Source organism: Betta splendens, chromosome 15 (assembly GCF_900634795.4).
Source record: "Betta splendens chromosome 15, fBetSpl5.4, whole genome shotgun sequence".
Taxonomy (NCBI): Eukaryota; Metazoa; Chordata; class Actinopteri; order Anabantiformes; family Osphronemidae; genus Betta; species Betta splendens.
Window position 1 is genome coordinate 7,159,741 of NC_040895.2, and position 19,573 is coordinate 7,179,313.

Here is a 19,573-nt window from a genome sequence, read left to right on the forward strand (position 1 = left end):
CGTGGGCAGTGTTTACATTCTGCCCCCGGGTCACATGTACTGTAGACTATCTGAATGAAGACCAGGAAGAGACCCAAGGAGAGGACAAGATCAAACCGCTCGCTGCCCACAGACAGATTCATATTTACAAACAGGAAGGCCGCATCATGTAATGGTCCTGAGATGCTACATGAGTCCTGGTTTACCCAGACGCACAGTAGATGTGGTCTGATGACAAATACGTCTCAACTCCATCCTCTGGCTTGAGGAATAATGAATATTCAAGATCAAATGCAAAACGGATCTTTTCCTAAACACATATTTTCTTACCCACAAAAACAAATAATACTCGCTGATGCTTCGGACACATACATGTAAATAGCTGAGGGATATTATTTCATATTTCTCTGACATGACTCCATACGCGAGTCTGGATTAGACTTTTGGAAAAAAAAAGGGATACTTGAGGCCTGGATCCTGATTTACAGACATGCTTTTCTTTCCCACAGTTCTCCACACTGACACATCCCATTTCCTCTGTGGGCTCTGCTGGCATTTTGATTTGGCCACAACATCCATCTGTGGAGATGCTACGAAAAACATCAGCACATACTGTATGCAAAACGAAGGAGCAAGGTGATTTTGTCACAGAGCAAAACATGGAAATGACTTACGTCTTATATTCACATGCACATATTGTATGACATCTAGCTTGTTTACAGTCAGACTATTTCCAGTGGCAGTGAACTCACCTAATCTTCTTTCCAGTAATAAATGCTATCTGACTTCAGCATCATTCTCTCCTTTCGCAGCTATTTGGAAGTCTCCTAATGTTCCAGTAGGGCAAGCTCCTCCCACCTGGCACCAACATAGGCTAAAATAAACAATGAAGAGTATTTAAGCCACTTTTGTGACTCTGGCCTAACATAAAAATTGAGCCCCCCTTCCAGGCCTCCTTCCTTCAGTGCTGACCTTTGGCTGCACACTATTTCAGCAGCAGTGTGGGGTCAGTACAGCCCTCATACTTCATAAGAGTTATGAGCAGTGGCCCAGTTATATTTCACAGTAATGTCCAAACCCTGCCATGCTGGGTCTTGCAGCATTATGGGGTCATTGTACCACAGCCGACCGGCCCAGGCCAGTTGTTTTGACAGACCGAGGTCCGCCACAGTACTGGCACATGTTCTCATGTGTGGCATCCACCAAGACTAACTACTCATGACAGTGCCAGGAGAGTGTGTGTGTGTGTGTGTGTGTGCATTAGGTCGGAGGAGAACGCATGCCTAATGTGGGAGAGAAATGGTGAATCCAACGTGGCCACAAGCCAGCGTCAGTGTTCCCTTCTTGGAGAATTAGCCTGTCAATCCTTTCTAATTCCCAAGGACACAGGCTGCTCTTAAGTCCAGCTTGAGTTTAAACTAGAGAGACTGACGCTCTCAACTGTGTTCTCAGGATTGGGTGCAGACGGGGAGGCTGGCCTCAGTGTCTGACAAGTCAGGCTGCACTGGAGAGCAGAGCTGCTGCACAAACACAAGTCCAGTCCAAGGTCAAGTTGACACTCGCAGCACTTTGGGTTTTTCTGTAACTCTAACCAGCGGCCGCATGTCGAGGAGCAGGATGTTTGTCCACTTTGCTGAATCCCCCAGACACCAGCTTGGCTGAACAGATCAATTATTTCAGGTGGTGAATATAAGTGGAAGGTGCCATTAACGGCACCTATTTATGAGTGGATTCAGGCAAATATGATATGAAGAAGATCGGATGCTGACACCACGGAATCTCAACTGAACTCTGCGTGTGTGTGCGTTCAACCAGCTCATACCACAGACGTGGACAGAAATGCTCCACCCACAGTGGTCACCGAAATAACCTGCAAAGTGTTAATAAAATCTGCCAGCCGGTCATGTCCCAGTACTCAAACATTTTCCAACATCGTCTTACACTTATAATTTGTCAGCAACTCATGCGTAGCCAATGTGAAAAAAAAGTTTCAGTCAGTTAAAGGATTCATTTCTCTGCCGTATAACACATCAGCTTGTCAATGCAGACAGGATGATTAGCAAAAAAGAAAAGCAGCCAAGTCTCATCAGGGAGTAGACCACCCCTTTATTTGGTTCAATCAAATAAGTGTTGTTATTAAATCAAAATCAAATAAAGATGAAAAATCACTGAAAAAAATATTAAAACAGTGAGCTCTTTGCTTCATAGAAAGCCATCAATAAAAACCTGAGTCATTCTCAAGTTTGGGGCTGTGATGTGATAAGTAGGCAAAAACCCTTCTCCAAGGACACTGGACATTCACATGCTCTTCAAACGCCATCCAAAGCTGAGCTGTGGCCTCTGTGCAGCTCAAAGCTCTGGTGAAACAGGACTCAACACCGCACTGAACAGAGCAGTTCAAGGGACTGGGCCTCGTCAGACGTCAGATCAGACCAAGGAAAAAAAAAACCACAGAAGCTAAACCGAGAAGGGATGCTGCAGACATAACACAATTAATGAGATGTCATTGATAACGAGGCCAGTGTTTGGATGAGTAAATGCAATAAAGCAGACAGTGAGCTACAGGGGAGGCAGCAGAAAGCACTTTCACATACAGTGAGGACACACAGTACATTAGGTAGAACCAAAGGTGTAGTGCTGTCATGCTGCACGTCTCAGGCCCGGTACAGCAGGATCCTTTCAGCACAGTCCTGGCCCACCAAGCTGGCGTACTGCTGCACCTCCGTCTCGTCGCTGGAGCCCCTGCGTTTGCGGGCGTAGGCCGCGTAGGGCATAACGGCCCGTCTGTGTAGCACCAGAGCTCTGCCCACCTCCTTCAGCGCTCGACAGTCTCCTGGAGAACACGAGAACAGAATAAGACCACTGTAGACGCATCAAGCACAATAAACATTCCCCTGATTTTCCTCCACTCATTTGAGCTCACGTCTGAGTGACTTGGCAGGGATGCGCCATTATTCCGAGAAGCCGCTAGAGAAGCAGAAAGCATTTTTTTTTCCCCTCCCGCCGCAGCACTAATTCCTCTTATTCACCGAACCTGGAGTCACAGTGGAGCCTGAGGAGGCTGGTGAGTTTACGGGGCCCTGCTCCCCGCTGGCAGGCTGAACGCAGCATCTCATTATGTCCTATGTCATAGCGCTGCCAGCTCACACCGCAGCACAGAAAACACAGCTAATCTCAAAAATGTGAACCAGCGAAGCATGAGTCAGATGGAAATAAGGCTGGAAGACCATGAGGACCCTTGCTCCGGCACTAAAACTGCCTCCAGGAGAGAGGGGCTGAGCCAGCGAGCCCAACCTGACCCGGATAAACTGCACTTAATAAGCCTGCACTCCTCTGCTGGGGTTTGGCTGACATCTGAATGACAAGCCTGTAAGACACACGCTCCTGAGATGCTGCCAGTTCTACTTTAACCTCTACAGAACGGGCAAACGGGGCTGAGTGTCACATCTACAAACAAAGGTCTCTCCTCCTTTTCCAGATGTTAACAGGGCTCCAAGTACAGGTCTACTGGAAGTGTTGAGAACCCAGTAACATGGTTAGTGACTAATGCAGGGACCAGGCCCAACTTTGGCTCTGGGGCATCTCACTAAAACAGACACTCCATCTTTACAGGAAGCCAGGAGGAAAGAAAAGTGCTAGATATAATCAAACCCAGAGGCTCCATAAAAATATTTTGATATTTCAGCTAAGATTTTTAAACCACGCTGCGGATTCATCTTTTATTTATTAGCCTCATTTCTCTACTCGGTTATACCCTAAACCACTGTAGCCCCCAGCCCCCCTCATCTCCAAAAACTGCTGAGTCACACAGCTGGTGAAGGCTTGATGCAAACTTTAAGATGAAGGAAACCAGCAGCATGTGGGAAAATGGGTTTCAAAAGACGTAAACGTCCATGTGGTCATAATTTTGGTCCATGCAGAAAAGTCGGCATCCTGCTAGGGTGAAAAGGGAAATATTTAAAAGATAGATGCTTTCTTAATAACTTCAGCTGCCTTCAGCATTGTCTCCCTAAGCACTTTGCCTCCTCGTGTTCTCTGTCAATGTGACAGCCCACTTACACAACAGTTACACAAAGTTGCACTTGTCTACTCCAACGTGCAACGCTTCCACAAAGCACCACCGTCCCCTTGTGAAGGTTTGAAGTAGTGAACACTTCACTGACTAAAATGGATGTGAGCAGGAAGGTCTATTAACCTAAACAGTAATACTGAGCGAAGGCCCTATCACTCTCTCTTAGTCCAGGCAATCCAAACATCCGCTCCTCGCATAAACAACTTTTCTTCTGCACTCACTCCTTCCTCCATAAATGCCCCCGCTTCATTTTGAGCGGCTCCAGAGCCTGTTCCGCGTCAGCCCGCCGGACGTTCAATGACACGCCGCTCCGAGGTCACAGATCCTCCGGGTCGAGGTTCAAGGGTCGGGTGGAAGAGGAGTGGCGCGGGTCGATCGCGGAGTGAGAGGGTCAGGGACGAGGGGGGGGCCTCGACACCTCGCCACGCTTCCCTCATCGCCAGCGCTCAAAGCGCCTGCTTAACACAGGATACCGGTCAAAGGCAGGCCATCGGGTTAGGACCGCTTCCTATGACCCGATGTAGCAGGATACAAACAGGGCTCACATTTGAAAAGGAAAAGGCCAAAACTGCGATGCAGTGACTAGAAAAGCCTCTTATACCAAAGACTTGGGTTCAAGCGCTTGTGTCAGCATACATCCGCTAAATGTCTGTACCGACAATGACCCCTGACCTCCACAGCGAAGAAAGAACATTCTAAATTAGAGGATATTACCTGTGAAATGAGCTCTTCCACAGCAGCTGCTATTTCATTTTTTTAGTAAGTGTGTGGCTGCTGGACACGTTACAGTCTGGGGGGTGGCTGCTTGTGTCACATTTTTACAAGTGTTTATCCCGCCGCATGAGCGATGCCTGTTCTTCTTCCTCTGTCAGGCAAACACTGATTGTGTGTGTGTGTGAGTGTGTGTTCACATACTGTACATTTGTGAGCAGCCACAACGAGGCCCTAGGGTCCGAGATGTGTCAGCAGGCAGCATGTAATCAATGTGAGCCAGCCTTGGACAGAGTTGTGTAAACTTCAGATTAGCCGTCTTTACACACCTCATTAGGACAGCTCTGTAACCCTCACAATCTGAACACACACCCAACACCCCTCAGTGTGGGACTGACAACAAGTACTAACTGGAATCAATAGGAGTTTTCCAGTAGTTTTGTTGACTGAAATTCATCATGTTCTTTCTAGTTATTTATTTATTTATTATAGATTCTCACCCCTTAACTGCTTAAAAGTCTACAGTAATTGCTGTATCTTAAAGTGCCTGAGGTTGAGTCATGTCAACTGGATTTCTTCTTTTCAGTAGAAACGTTTCACCACCAATCCAGGTAGCTTCTTCAGTCTGAGGGATGGTGGCTGAAGGTCATACATTTATCTATACCTATAGACATAGGTCACCGATAGGTCATACCTATACTGAGGTTTCTCCTCCCACCTGTAAACAGTGGGCTCATGCCCATGAATGAAGGGCTGGGAGTAGTGACTATGTGTGAGCTCTTCACCTGGAGGACTGAGAATCTCCATCGACCCTCATCTTACAGTGGAAAAGACATAAACCTTTACAGCATAACTAGTCTAGCAGGGAGCATCTGTAGCCGCGGCTCAACCCTACAGTTTGGAATCGGGCCTGAGAGCAAACGTTTAGCCACGAAATATAATGACACTGCGTTTGGACAGCGCCGCCCGGAATAATGTCCATCTGCGTCCAAGGTCTGCAGTTTGAGCAGCAACGGAGGCACCACAAGAGCCGCAGTCAAACATAGCGAGTCTGGCCACAGTGAAAATCGCCAACGCTGAGAATGCCACTTTGTGCCTACTCAGGGATTAGCGGTATGATGGACAGGAAGAGGTCAGCCCTACCACAGGCTAAGCTGTTAATGCTGTAAATGCCCTTGTTTCCCCGGGGTGGACACTGCTGCTTTAACCACAATTAGATCCAACAACAAATCTGGTTCTTAGAATCCAAAAAAGCTGCCGAATCTTCATTTCCTCAGGACACGCAGATTCTTTGCAGATGCTGCACTCGGTGCCCACAAACTTTACCTCATCCCACAGCGCGACCCCTGAATCGAGGGACAGGCAAAAGCGGCATGCGTGCCAGAAGATGCTTGGCGTCTCTGAAGTTCATCATTCGCATCGGCTTTTTGCTTGTGCGTGGCACCGAGTCCAAGGATGACCTCACTACAACAAAGAAAGGTTTGTCTCCACGTTCATAAATCTTCCTTCCGTCTACCTCCTTCTCTTCCCTGCCAGCGTATTTCTCCTTTGACTGTACTCCTCTCTCTTCTACTGCCAGCACACAGCCACCCGCTCCACCTTCCTTTCACTTCTCATCTCTATTAAAATCATTTTCATCGCCAGCCACCCGTCCTGCTCCCATCCAATCTCCTATTGCTTCTGCTCTTACTTCCATCTGTCAGGTCCAGTGTAGCTGACAATCAAATTCTTGTCCTCTCACTTCTCTTATTACTTTTCCCTGTGCGGTGATGCAGATTAATGAGTAAACAGTGCATGTCTGTCTCTTATAAATGCAGTCACTAAAACTACAAGCACTTGTGGTACAATACCCAGACCACCTGCGCCTGTTCATAAAAGGAACTCCTACATGGAAAACAAATGTATTGAACTGCATGTAGCATTGGCTGATGATGACAAAAAGAGCGAAGCTTGTACCTGCATCAGGATCCTGGTTCAAACGAGCATAGCGAGAGTCCTCCAGCTGGGGTATGCAACGCTCTATTGGTACCCACATGTAGGTTTCTGGGCAGAGGAGGTCTGAAGGCCGGTACTGCCCCTGAAAGATAAAAAAGGAGCACAGAGGGGGTTAAAGCTCACCCCAAGTATAGTCTTTATTGTTCGGTTATATTTCTAGCATAATTCTGCAATAATACGCTGAATAATGAATCAGTAAATGAAACAATCATTTGTTGCAACCTTGGTGACACAGTGTTCACATTACAACAGTGACCCTTCAGGGTTAAATGTTTGACAAGCTGTAAACTGACCTCAGGGTCAGAAGGAAGGCTGATGAATCAAGCTTTGCTCTGTTTAAGTTCTCTGTTTGAGCTCTGTTACTTGGTGCCTGGAAAGTTATGTAGCCTCCTGTGTTGAGCATGAAATGTAAACACCAGCGCACTGTAGTGTGCGCTGGTGGAACGGGTACAAGTCTGTATTCGACCAAAGATTCTGCATGGAAAGTTAGTCAAGCTGAACAAAAACAGCTGTGGGGCAAGAGGAGAGGGAGGAAAAAAAAGGAGCGAGGGGTTGAATGAACAGAGGAAAGAGGAGAAGGAGAGTCCATTATCACGGCTCTGTGTTCCGTCACATCACGCCAAACAATATACAAGCTGCAGCCATGTAAACAAGCAGACGCCTGCAACAGGTCTGGTGCGACGTCTCAACACATTACGAGGCATTGAACTGTGGGACAAATCCTCCAGCACTTAATGAACACACGTCTTCGCGCAATTAAGTCAAAATAAGCAAGATACTGGAAACGAAATGCTGCTGCTGGAAGGACACGCTGACCCTGACCCATCTGTCACTGGGCATATTTGAGAAATACGCTGCCTGTCTTTTCATGTAGGACAACATGCCCCGAGTGCAAACAACCCTGGTTTACTTGCTATGGAACGTCAGCCCTGAAGAGAAAAACACTGGCTTTCAGCCTTTTCCCCTTTATGGCAGAGTCTGAACTCGACACGGTGACCATGGTGATGCATTTTAACCAGAATGCATCAGGAGAAGCATCTCAGGGTGAAGGAGAAGACACCAGCGCGCTTTAAGTGCTTCTGCTAACAGATGGACGGTGGTGGAATGCTACACATCTGGAGCTGCAACGGACACACACATCGACTCGCTGCGTCCCAACGACGCCAGCCTTCCGCAACTGTCAGCGCAGTCAGCTCGACACTCTCACACTCGGCCTCACGTTTGTACGCTCAGTCAACACCTGGTGGGACACACCTCTACATTCAAGACACACACACACGCACGCACACACACACACACACACACACACCTGCCAAAGTGGACGTGTGGGAATGAGAAACAGAGCAAAACCAAACCTGTGGATGGAGAAGAGTCGCTTTAGTTGAAGCCCATTCCCACACTGACTCAAACAGCAACCATGGATTTATTCTGAATTATCAGCAGCTCAGATTCTCAGAAACATTTGTCAGTGTAGCTCTAATCTATGTTGTTTAAAGATATCATAAAAACACTAAGAGGTATAGGAGGACTTGCCACCACCTATGTCTTCTTATTGGACTGAAAGTGAAGACTAAGCTCAGCACTGACTTTCTTTATCTTCCTTCATTTTCACCCTGCGTCTGCTTGAAGGCTGTTTAATTCACAGCGGCGCCAGCAGCTTCTCCAGCCCAGTGTTTTCTGCCTTTACGTCAGCTCGCACACAAAATCCATCTCTTTATCTAGCAGTTACTTACACCAACAGAGAGGACACTAATGGCTTCCTGAAACTTGGAGCCTTGAGAGAGAAGACTGATGTGCAGAGTGTAACCAGTCTAATAGCTGGCAATAAAACAGCCTATTATCACAAACCCGTGTTCCTAAGGGGCTGCTAGCTCAGCAAGTGTCACGGGAAGCGATAGTGAAGAACAGAAAGTCGGGTGATAACTGTGTGCGCGTGTTTCTGAGAGTGTTCACTTAATTGCAGCAGATGGGAGGAATGAGGCAGACACAAAGTCTTTTTGGTACAGTTCAGCTCGGTTTCACATACTAAATGTTCGATGCCTCCCGCTCCCACCCACCCATCCCTCGCTCTCTCTCATTCCACTCTGGGTTTGCGTGTTCGGACGGATATGAAGGTGATGCAGATCACTGGCGGCCTCTGAAAAGGTTAAGACGAAAGGATGGAAAACGTCAGTGGGGAGAGGGAGAAACATGCTCGAACTCCGGCGGACAGGCTCGGCTGCTCCTGACAGGAAGGGATGAGAGGAGACGAGGTACAGGTGGGCAGGAGGACGGTAGTTAACGGCGCAGAGATACCGGCCGATGCGAGCTGATGGAAGTGATAGAAGCAGAAGAAGGCCCAGCACTGAGTGAGGATGGGAGGAGTGGAGGAGAGGGTATGGAAGGGGTGAGGGGGGTGAAGTGCGAAGAAAAGTGAAAAAATACAATTCTACAATCCCAGGTGGTCAAAAACAGGAAGTAACTTTGCCTGAGAGCCTCCATGTACTTATAAATGCAACTAAACCTGTTGTTTTGCTGTGTGCACAGCAGTAAATGTGCAGTGGTCAGTGCTTAAGGGAAGGTCTGCCCACTCAAGTGAACTTTACCAAGAGAGACCTCATTTCAATATCACCCTGCCCCACGTAGTTACACAATAGTGTGAGGAGCTATTTTCACCCTGCTCTGGTGACACAGAGTAAACTTCAGCATCGACCCATCACGTCGACGTGTAAGTGTCACCTCGCGGCCTCACCTCCAGAGAGCCAGTGGTGCCAGGGGCCCGTAGCCATGATTCATATGAAAAGCAATTAATCACGCACATAAATCGAGCGCTTCGCCGCAGCCAAGGAATCCTCATGAAAATCGACACCTCTTTTGCCTCCTGCTTCTCCTCTTCCTCCGCGCTCGACTAGAAAGCAGGAATATGAGTTTGAGTGTCTGCAGCTCTGTGATCATCAGGCTGCCTGCACATCAAATACCATCACAAAATACAACAATCCTTAAACACTTCCCAACAAATCATTTATTTCAAGGAGAACATCATTTATTTGAAGGCATCTATCTGGGAAACGTAGTAATGTTTTTTCCTCTATATCGTGAAATTACATTTTCCACCAAGAATCCATTGTGATCCCAATTAGTATCATATCCTCACTTCATACTTTACAAAGAGACTCAATAGGCTAATATAAGGGGCACATGAGATCACATCTTGCATCAGACTGAGACTTTTTGGGTGAGCTCACTGGTTGCTCAACAGTCGCGCTGTGAGGAGAGACCGAGAGGCGGGAGGTGGGGTTGTGTCCTACTACGAGGGTTTCCCGGCGTCCGTGTGCATTACGCTGCACCCACATCTGCTGCTGATTTCCTGCTCGGGTTTTTGACTCGCCTTACAACTACCTGATGCGCCCGTGCGTACACACGCACGTGCACAAGTCTGTCGACAGTATCAGTAAAGGTCCGATCTCTGCAGAAAAGTGCTTTTAGCTCTAATCTCGGCTGAACACCTACTTCAGTTATAGACAGAACGGCTCCAGGGGCTGATGTAAGGCTGGTCGCATAATAGATGAGGTCACTAATGTTAGGCCTTGCTCTGTTCGGCTCTGGTGCGACATAAATTATCCAACACTAACATGCAATACAAAAACGGGGCCTGTTTTATAACACTGTGGGTCAAGCATGAAGACAATCGTGATTAGAGTCTTATGTAAGGGGCACATGCTGGTCAAGACCTCTTAGAAATGGACACTTGGCCCAAATGGACCAACACGGTCATTTTGTGGCTATTCACTTAGTTGTCACTCAGGACTATCAGGGAGTCGGACTATACAAAAAGGCCTAGTGAGACAAGCCTGGCAGGCCTAACCTGGACCAGGCCAGGCCTCTGACCCAGGGTCACACTCCGCCAATAAACAGAGGCCCTCATCCCCACATCCGTACCCTCTCCCAAACATACAGCTCCAACAATACTCTATGGACTCGCGTCTGTGCCTGGACGAGGGAGCGTGCTCGGGAGGCCTCCGGCTGATGACGGACACGCGTAAACAGCGGCGCGCACGCCAACACACACCCAGCTAGGCAAACAACGTTAAAAGCAGGCGGGCAGAACAGGAGGACGGTGTCGACGAAAGACGCGTCCAAACAAGGCGCGCCTCGACACGGTGGCCCACACAGGTGCACTTTCACCATATGTACGTATGCGACGGAGGGGGTGTGTTGACGTCTGCGTGGGAGCTTTCGGAGCACGTCGGGGGTCCGCATTTGCCGAGATTTACGCTAACTGCTGTTTAAACACTCGGGGCCTGCCAAGGCCTTTTCACCCCGCTCAACACATTACCACAAGACGACCTTCAAATAAAGCATTCAGGCTGGTAGGTTTCCCTGTCGGGGCCCCCAGACAGCCCCCACAATCCCCTCCAACCACCTCGCTCTATCCCAGCACTCCCTCCTCTGGCTATGCGTCACGGCTCCACGGATGACAGGTTAATGAGGAGAAAATATTTTACAGGATCGCATTGCGACGGAGCAATGAGAAGCAATGGCAGCGCTTTTATGGGCATCAGCTCACAGACCGGGCACTTTTATCTCTTTATCTCCTCTGGTCTTTATGAGTAGGCAAGCTGACACAGACCACAGCTTACTGACTTACAGTCAGAGCCACAAGACCTGATCTTGGTCTCAAAGCTCCACCTTAAACCTCTAACCAAAGACCAAATGCCAGCCCTCCACCCACACTCTGAATAACTGCATTTATGAGACTTTTCTGTCCAGTAGGACTTAAAGATCTGAAAGCCTTCTGTTGCCAAAAAAAGAAACAAAGCACTTCAGACACAGGGGCGCAGCTGCAGCAGATTTGAAAATAAATAGCGGTGAAGTTAATGGCAAGACAAACACCTCGAGCTGGCAGCTAGATGGCCCTGGATCTGCTCAGCATGACACCATCGCTAAACTCTCGTTTTCACCCTTTTGACCTTCGCACCTCCCCCTCGCTCTTGCCCTCCTGCCATCCTTTTACCAAGCAACTCCGTCATCCTACCAGCAGTCAGACTCAAACGTCTGACCCGACCTTTTGACCTCTCCTCCCTCGTAACCTCACCCTGTCAGCACTCCTCCTAGGGGGTGCCAAGCAGTTTCTAGCCCCCGACTGAAATGTAACCTGTTAATGATTTGTTAAAAACACAAGCCTGGCAGGATGGAGGAAAAAAAAAACAGATGATGAGGCATAAAAGTGAAAAGAAATTATCAAAAATTTTAAACAAATGTTTCTGCTGAGAGGTGCACTGTTGGTGGTCTCCCGTTGAGCTAAATCAAACAACGCTGCTTGTCAGATTTGGGACAGGGGGAGGGGAGGGAGGCAGTGGATGGGGGTTTGTCTCAACTTATAAATTTCACAGACGGAGTGAGAATGTGCCTGGTTTGGTTTGGACTCACTTTGACGCCACAGGTTTTCTAACATGAGGATTGTTGGATCGTCATAACACTGTCATAACAGAAAAAAAGCCTCCTGAAAACCGAAGAGTGAAAACTGAGGAGTTCTTCATCTGGGGAAAACGAAGGAGGCTGTCAACACACATAGAAGGCAATAAGCTTTAATATGGAACATCTCAGTGCAATTTAGCGCAAGCGAGCATTTAGACATGTCACAAGAAACAAGACCAGACCCTTCTGCTAGTGAGTTAATAACGTGAGGATAAATGAACGCAATGTGTAGCCACGTTCTATCTGGGAGTCAAAGCGTTTGAACGTTTCTCCTCTCTCTATCAATCTTTCATCCAAACCGGCATGCTGGCTAGTTTCATGAACACTTGCTGACAGAAAAACAGAAAAGGGGGAAAAAAATGAGGAAAGGAGGGTGGTTGAGCTTTGTCTGGACCTGTAGGACCTGAGATCCTTAAGCCCACAGTCCCATACGAATACTGCTCTCACTGCAAACATTTCACTGCAATCTATCAAATGGTTAAAAACATCGACGCCAAGAGCCCAACCACGCACAAAATCCAAAAATGTGTACTCTACTGTAGCACACAGGGATGAAGCGCATCCAGATGCCTCAAACTCACTCACTGTCACTCTTAATCTGCCCAGACGCACGAGGGACTCGCAGAATGCGAGGTCGCACACGTACACATACAGTAACACAGCGCCCGAAAGGGCCCCTGCAGTGAAAATAACATGCATGCATGAGTCCCGATAGCTGCGGCTCAGGGGCGTTGTGGCATGCCGCAACTCGCCGCCGAGTACCTGCAGAGGAGACGGACTGTCTGAGGGAGAGGCTCAATAAATTAATGTGGTCGGCTGCTCATCGACGGCACCACAATTTACTTGGAACAATAATGTTGTTCTCGAACCAGCTGATCAACGGCAGCAGGCGAGGAAGCTTCGCCGTCCAACTGAACATGCAGGTGTGTGTTTGCGAGTCCAACGCACATGCCTGAGCTGGGAGGCACTTTGTCATGTCTAATTGATGTCATGAGAACTAAACTCCTTGAGCAGGTGACAGAACAGCCTGCAGGCCCGCACTAATTGAGACAAACAGCACAGCAGCAACTGACTGAAACCTACATCAAACACCTCCATCAGCAGAATTCGAAGATGCTGCGTTTCCCTTTCGAAAAACGCGCACGACACCTAAACTAACACCTTGATGGATTCATTTCAGGGATGCTACAATGAAAAACAACCTGGAGGACTGAACGGCTCGGTGTCCATGTGTTTCAAAAAAGAATGGAGGTGCAGCTGCCGCAAAAAAGGCCCTTTAAAAGACAGTGAAGTACTGCTGGGAAACAAATAATTCTTTTCATCCTGCCTCCTTTTCTCATTTGGCACACACGTTGTACCTCCTTTTTTCTCTCCATCTGTCCTCCTTTCACTCGTTTTGCTCTCTGCTCCTTTCTTCCTCTCTGTGGAAAATTTAATGGTTTCCTGGGCTCGGAGTGAGACATTCTTTCACTTTGAACGCTGGTAACAGCACTAAGAGCCACTTGTGGTGCTCTCGGTCCCTCGCGAAGCAGGTATAGCTGGGTAATCTGTCTGTGTGTCTGCTCCCTGAGTGTGTGTCTATTTACATGCACATATGCCTCACTTGAAAAGGGCTTCGTGTGTAAGCACTGGGTACTGCAAACTGGTAAAGCCAAGTGGGTGACCGCTTAGTTTGTTCGCATCAAAGTCTGCTTATTCAGTACTTTGAAGTAACTGACACGGGCAAAGGCTCACGCAGACAGTACACACATATTTTCAAAGAAATGGAAAACCACTACCACGTAGCACAGACCTTAAACTCTTTGTTACTGTCCAAAATCCCAAGTGCAAAGTATGTTTCCTGAAGTATGTTTTGTGAGTTGTTGAGAAAACTGAATTTAGTGAAGAATGAGATAATAAAATATGGTGAGATAAACATCAGCTTAAGGCAAAGAATCACAATGGAGTGAAAATCGAATTTAGATGCTCTAATGCAGTGAACTACAACTGTATTCAGATTTAGCAACAAGATTATTTTATCTGGGACGCTTTAAAGTCACCATAGTAGTCAGTAAGTCAGAGGGCTAAACATGAGAGGTACGTAGTGTGGAGGGGACGAGAGAGTGGCAGAAGGGCCAAGACCTTTGGTCTCATTTACTCTCCAGCAGCTTCACATTCTGCTCTTTACAGCTCAACATCAGAGGGGCAGGGTGGGCTGCAGGAGCAGGGACAGGAGCCAGGGGCAGGATGTCACGTCTAACCCTGAACCCACCAGCCAAACCAGCCAAACCAGCAAGGCTCTGTGGGACGCTCCATCCCGGCTTCGAGAACAAAGGGGAGGGTCTGACACTGGCCCGGCCGCCCCCTGCTCCTGGCTGGACTCCAAGTCTTCTAAGACTTAAGGCCACTCTGTTGTACCTTGTCCAGGCTCTGGCACTGCAAGTCAGTTTTCAACCCTGTCGCACACAGACCCGTTCCCTTGGACATGTGACGATGTGACCTCACAGACCGGACCTTGGGCCAACTCAGAACTCAAAAGTACACTTAACGCTACAGAACAGCTTAAAGTTGCAACTTTACCATTAGTTCCAACCACCCCTAGTAATTAAAGTGTTCACAACAGATCACTGTAAGAGCCTGTCATAGTGGTCTTCAATAAAAGGCTAACATATTAATCCTAATAAGAGGAAACCGATTTTAGGTTTATGTTCGTCTGTTGAGCTTTTCTCACTTAGTTTTAGTTATTACTATAGGTAAAAATCCACCTTAACCGCCTTCTAGAAGGAGCTATTGTAACCTCCACCTCTGCCAAGACCTTGTCAAACAGTAAGGTTTTACCTATGCTATTATGGAATATATTTACTATAACCATATAAACTTATTCACAGGACTATATATCCAATTTTCCTCTGAACAGACTACATTTAAGTGTAATAGCACTTCTTTTTATATGGCTTTTCGTCCCATTTCTCTACTCTACAATTAGCTCTAGATTTTTAAAGTAGTTACTTGTATTTAAATGCACCAATTCTTATAAGAAAACAAAGTGTGTTAAATGTAGCCACATTTCTGTGGACAAAGTCTTGTAAAGTGATGGTTACACAAAGTTCTCTGAAGAACAGACAAGTGAAAAAAGGGAGTATGGAGAGTGGGAGTGGTGTTGAAGGAGTTTGAGTGGCATCCTGCAGGGTTCAAGGGCTGGTGTTTTGGAGCTTTGAGGGCCGAGCAGCAGGCCAGAGATCGTGAAACCCAAAAACCTCCGGCACATTAGGCTCCCAATGCAACAACAAACGAGCCCATAGAATGTCTGCGCATTAAGAAACTACTGTGCATGTGTTCAGAGTGGGTTTGAGCGCTGCTGTGGGAGTGTGGGAGCCTAAAGGTGGGAACTGGACAACCTTCTCACCCTTGCTCTACGTTTCTCTCCTGTGGTAAAATAGGAAGATATGATGCGGTAGCTTACACACAAAAACAGATATGGGGAGTAAAAATGCCAACGTGTGGGGTGGGGGGTGGTCCGTGCCAGGTGCTATGGCAACTGCGTTCTCAGACAAACAGCGTGATCAACATTCAACACAGACAAGTAAACAGAGCAAACACATTCACATGTATTCCATACACTCCCAGACTGAGGAGTTGGGCAAAGCATGCAAACCTCAACAACAAGATGTAAATAGGAAAAAAAGAGAGAGCTGTGGCACGTTGCCATAATCCTCAATAAGACATCAGTCTCCCATGGGCAAAAACAAGCTCTGGGAACATCTGAATGAAAATGACAGAGAAAGGTGAATGAGAGAAAGACTGGATGAATGGACTTAGAATGCTTTCTTTAAGAAGCTATAGGTATAAGAGAAGTGACGTTTGCTGTACCTGTGAGCACACACACACACACACACACACACACACACACACACACACACACACACACACACACACACACACACACACACACACACACACACACACACACACTGAAGTAGTGAATCTAGCTGAATAAAATAAATAAATAAATAAATAAATCGGCTGATCAGCAGACTTCTGAAAATATTAAAGTAATGTCCTCTCCATCCATTTCTTCCCTCACAGTCTGTGCAGACATTCACTTCACATCAAATCTCCTAAAATTTTAGCTCCCCACTCAGTGTGAACGTGACCTGTTCCAGGGACGGACTGTGCTTCCTCATGTTACACTGATAAGAGACAAATCTTCTCCAATCTACCTCAGAGCCGCTGGAACTATTTAATCCTCCAGATAAAGTGTCTACTACTATTCCCTCCCAAAGGTATATTTAACACGTGTCACCAAGAAGGACACTTTGAGCAACGGCAACATTCCAAACTGTAATACTTGAAAAATTACAGCAGGTGCCACGATTCACGTGGAAAGGACAGAGGAATGCACAGACTGTAGGTGGGCCCCTGCTGAGGCCTTTGCACCTATAATAACAAAAGTAGAAGAGAAAAAACATGGGTGTCATTTTTCCCCTTCCTTTACAGGCAGACAGACATTTAATGCCTCTCAGGAATATAGGCTCTTCATACTGTAGAGTAATCAGCAGATTAAACCACTTTGGTGAGCAGCCTCAGGGGGTAGAAGAAGTTAAAAGTGTTGGAGATGAATCAGAATGTTTGGCGAAAGGGACACGTCATCCATCTTTATGTGCCCTTGGAAGCAGGTGGACTCTAGCATTTTACCACCTGCCACCACACATGACAGTAATACAGATATGTTGATCATGTCCCCTGTTCAGAGAGCTCGAAGCAAACACATTTAAACACCAACAGGCCTCATGAAAGAAAAGGTTTGCATGTTACTGTCAGACAGCAATGACATTTTGTGGGGCCACACAGAACCTCAAGCTTTCAGTAAGAAATTATAAACAGAAGCTGGGAAAACAACGTGATTAAGTTTTGTGCTATATATAAATTGAAAGTGGTTCAATTAAAATCTTTTTAGGGCACAAACAAATTTAGCAGTGGCGCCGCCACATCATTTACGGGCCAAAAACAAACGAGAGGAAAGTGCAGAAAGTGGCTCGACATGAAAGGACACGAGAGGCGTGGAAATACAGTAAACGCATACCTTATAACGCATCTTGGGACAGGAGTGAATATAAAAGCCCAGGTAGTAGTAACACAGCTTGGGGGACTGTTTCTGCAGCTGCCTGGTGAATGCGATCTCCCTGTGGTGGCAAAGACATCATATACAATCATTACGCACTGCCTTGTAATCCTTACATTTTAAATGCTACATAAGCTCTTCAACTGGATGAACCACATCCTTTAGTCTAAAGTTTATTTTGAAAGGAAAGATTAAAAGCATTGTGATAAAAATGACCCCTGGGCTAAATAATGAGGCCAATGTGAATCAGTTTAGCATCTTCATTATTGCTAACAACCAGCAGGACACATAAGATACAAATAATAATAAATTTGGCATTTCTGTGTGCACCACGTAGTTTAAGATGCTTTTATTGCAGGTTAGAGTTACAGCTGAGCATAAATAAGGGCATTAAGAAATAAAATTGGTACCAGCAGCTCTGATTAAACCAGTGCCCGAGCTGAGGAAGTAAACACCCACACGAAAAAAGGGCAGCTTTCCTCGGTCCCGTTTCATTACACAAAAACAACTGGCTTCTCTCTATCGGTATTGAGCCCTCGGGCAGAAAAGGTGGAGAAAACAGAGGACGAGAGCGTGTAAAATTAAGATTTAGAACTTGGAAGATTTATACAGCTTCTTCAAATACAGTAAATGTCCTGCCTGCTTTATTTTTCCCCAATAGTTTCTTCCTTAATTGCATCCTTTTACTAAGAGCCTATTTGCCCCTTTCCTTGCCACTTCCTTCACTTTTCCATAACTAAATTCCAGCTCTTCTTTCTTCTCCCTTTTTGTTTCGCTCTTCCTTCCACCCCTCTGTGTTTCTCCCGCCTAAATGAAGGGGGAGAGCTGCCTTTCTTACGATACTTAAGCAAATGAGAGAAAGAGGCCTTAAAATAAAATAGATGCACTGAAAAATAAGACATGGGACAAAGCGGTCCAGGCTGGGGAGGGATGGCAGGGGGGGGAGGCAGGGGAGAGAAGGAGAGCAGGAGGAGAATATAAAAGAGGAGGGTCAAGGAAGAGAAAAGGAGAGAGAAGAGAGGCGGCTAGAGCGAGGTGCTAGAAGGTCACCCACTTGCTGCCAGGTTCCTGGGTTCCCATCCCCTCGCCACAAAAGGCCCCGGCAGGCCTGAATTGAAAGGAGGGGGGTGGGTCAAGAGAGGCGAGGGGCCCATTCACAAAAAGCCTCGTACCCCCCCTTTCACTTAAGGCCTTCACACCCCCACCGCCACCCCATGGCAGCAGCTTGAGTCCGCCATTATCCCCTCTTCAGCCATCTGACACTCCAGCACAAGCCAATTATCAAGCCCTCTGCTCCTACACAGCTTCCCTCATACGGATGTGCACACACTCACACACACACACACACACACGGGCACAAAGGGCCAATAACAGCGCATACCGTGAGGTGCTTACAGTGCCTCACATCCATGCGGAAACATTTCATTACCCAACGCTGAAACAACAGTGTTGATTGGCTGGATACAGACTACAGAGGGAGATGCTCGTGGCAGTAAGCACACAGACATATTTTAATAAGAGTTGTTAATACACACAGGTAATATGAAAAGGATGTCAGGACCTGATTCCTCTTCAGTTTGCTTCAATGCAATGAGTATCACCAAGCTCCACTAGGAGCTGGGGCTATTAAAGAAAAATTACTTGCTTCATAAACTTTGTTTCATTGTTTACAGATTTAATCAGCACACCATTTACAGGACAAACACAATTTTACAAGACAGATTTGTATTTTACAGGATATAATCAGGTGAAATCAGCTGTGTTTGCGACACAGTCTGCCTTTTTTCTTCATCCCTCTGCCTTTGGGGCCCAACAGTGAGGAACTTCATAACAAACCTCTCAACGACTCCCCCTGCTGCTTCTACTGACAAATCACAGCTATAGCCTGCACTGCAACATAACCTAAACTTTACACGTTTCCATGAGCCAAAGCTTATGGAAACGTTGGCTTAAGCTGAACCCTGTGTTAGCTTTGTCCTGTTTCCTGTTTTCTGTTGAATCTTCACAGTCATTTGTACGTGGTTGTAACAGCTCAAACTTTCCTTCAGTTGGGCTTGCTGTGGACGTGAAGCATCATTTAATGCACTGCACAAACTTTAAAGTGAGTGTGTATGCGCGCATGCATTCCGTACAGTACGTTTTGGATAGGGTGGGCCAGGCCACGCAGCCTAGGGAGTGTCCAGACTCGATCAAAGGCCGGGGCTCTGGCGTATGTAAACAAGCGGGGGGATTTCAGTCCTGCTGGCTCCCTTCTCCGA

At 46.9% G+C, this 19,573-nt stretch overlaps 1 protein-coding gene across 5 annotated transcripts in view; it reads right to left on the minus strand.

Annotated features, from left to right (window-relative positions):
- Positions 1-2,065: 2,065 nt before the first annotated feature.
- LOC114870707 (arginyl-tRNA--protein transferase 1) overlaps positions 2,066-19,573 on the minus strand; it is a 35,584-nt gene continuing 18,076 nt past the window's right edge. For all 5 annotated transcript variants that reach the window (XM_029175706.3, XM_029175704.3, XM_055502461.1 and 2 more), the window contains 3 exons: positions 17,277-17,376; positions 6,719-6,839; positions 2,066-2,812 (listed from right to left, as the gene is read on the minus strand). In XM_029175706.3, coding sequence (XP_029031539.1) covers positions 2,634-2,812; positions 6,719-6,839; positions 17,277-17,376 — 400 coding nt within the window. In that variant the 3' untranslated portion in view covers positions 2,066-2,633. The remainder of the gene's footprint in view (positions 2,813-6,718; positions 6,840-17,276; positions 17,377-19,573) is intronic.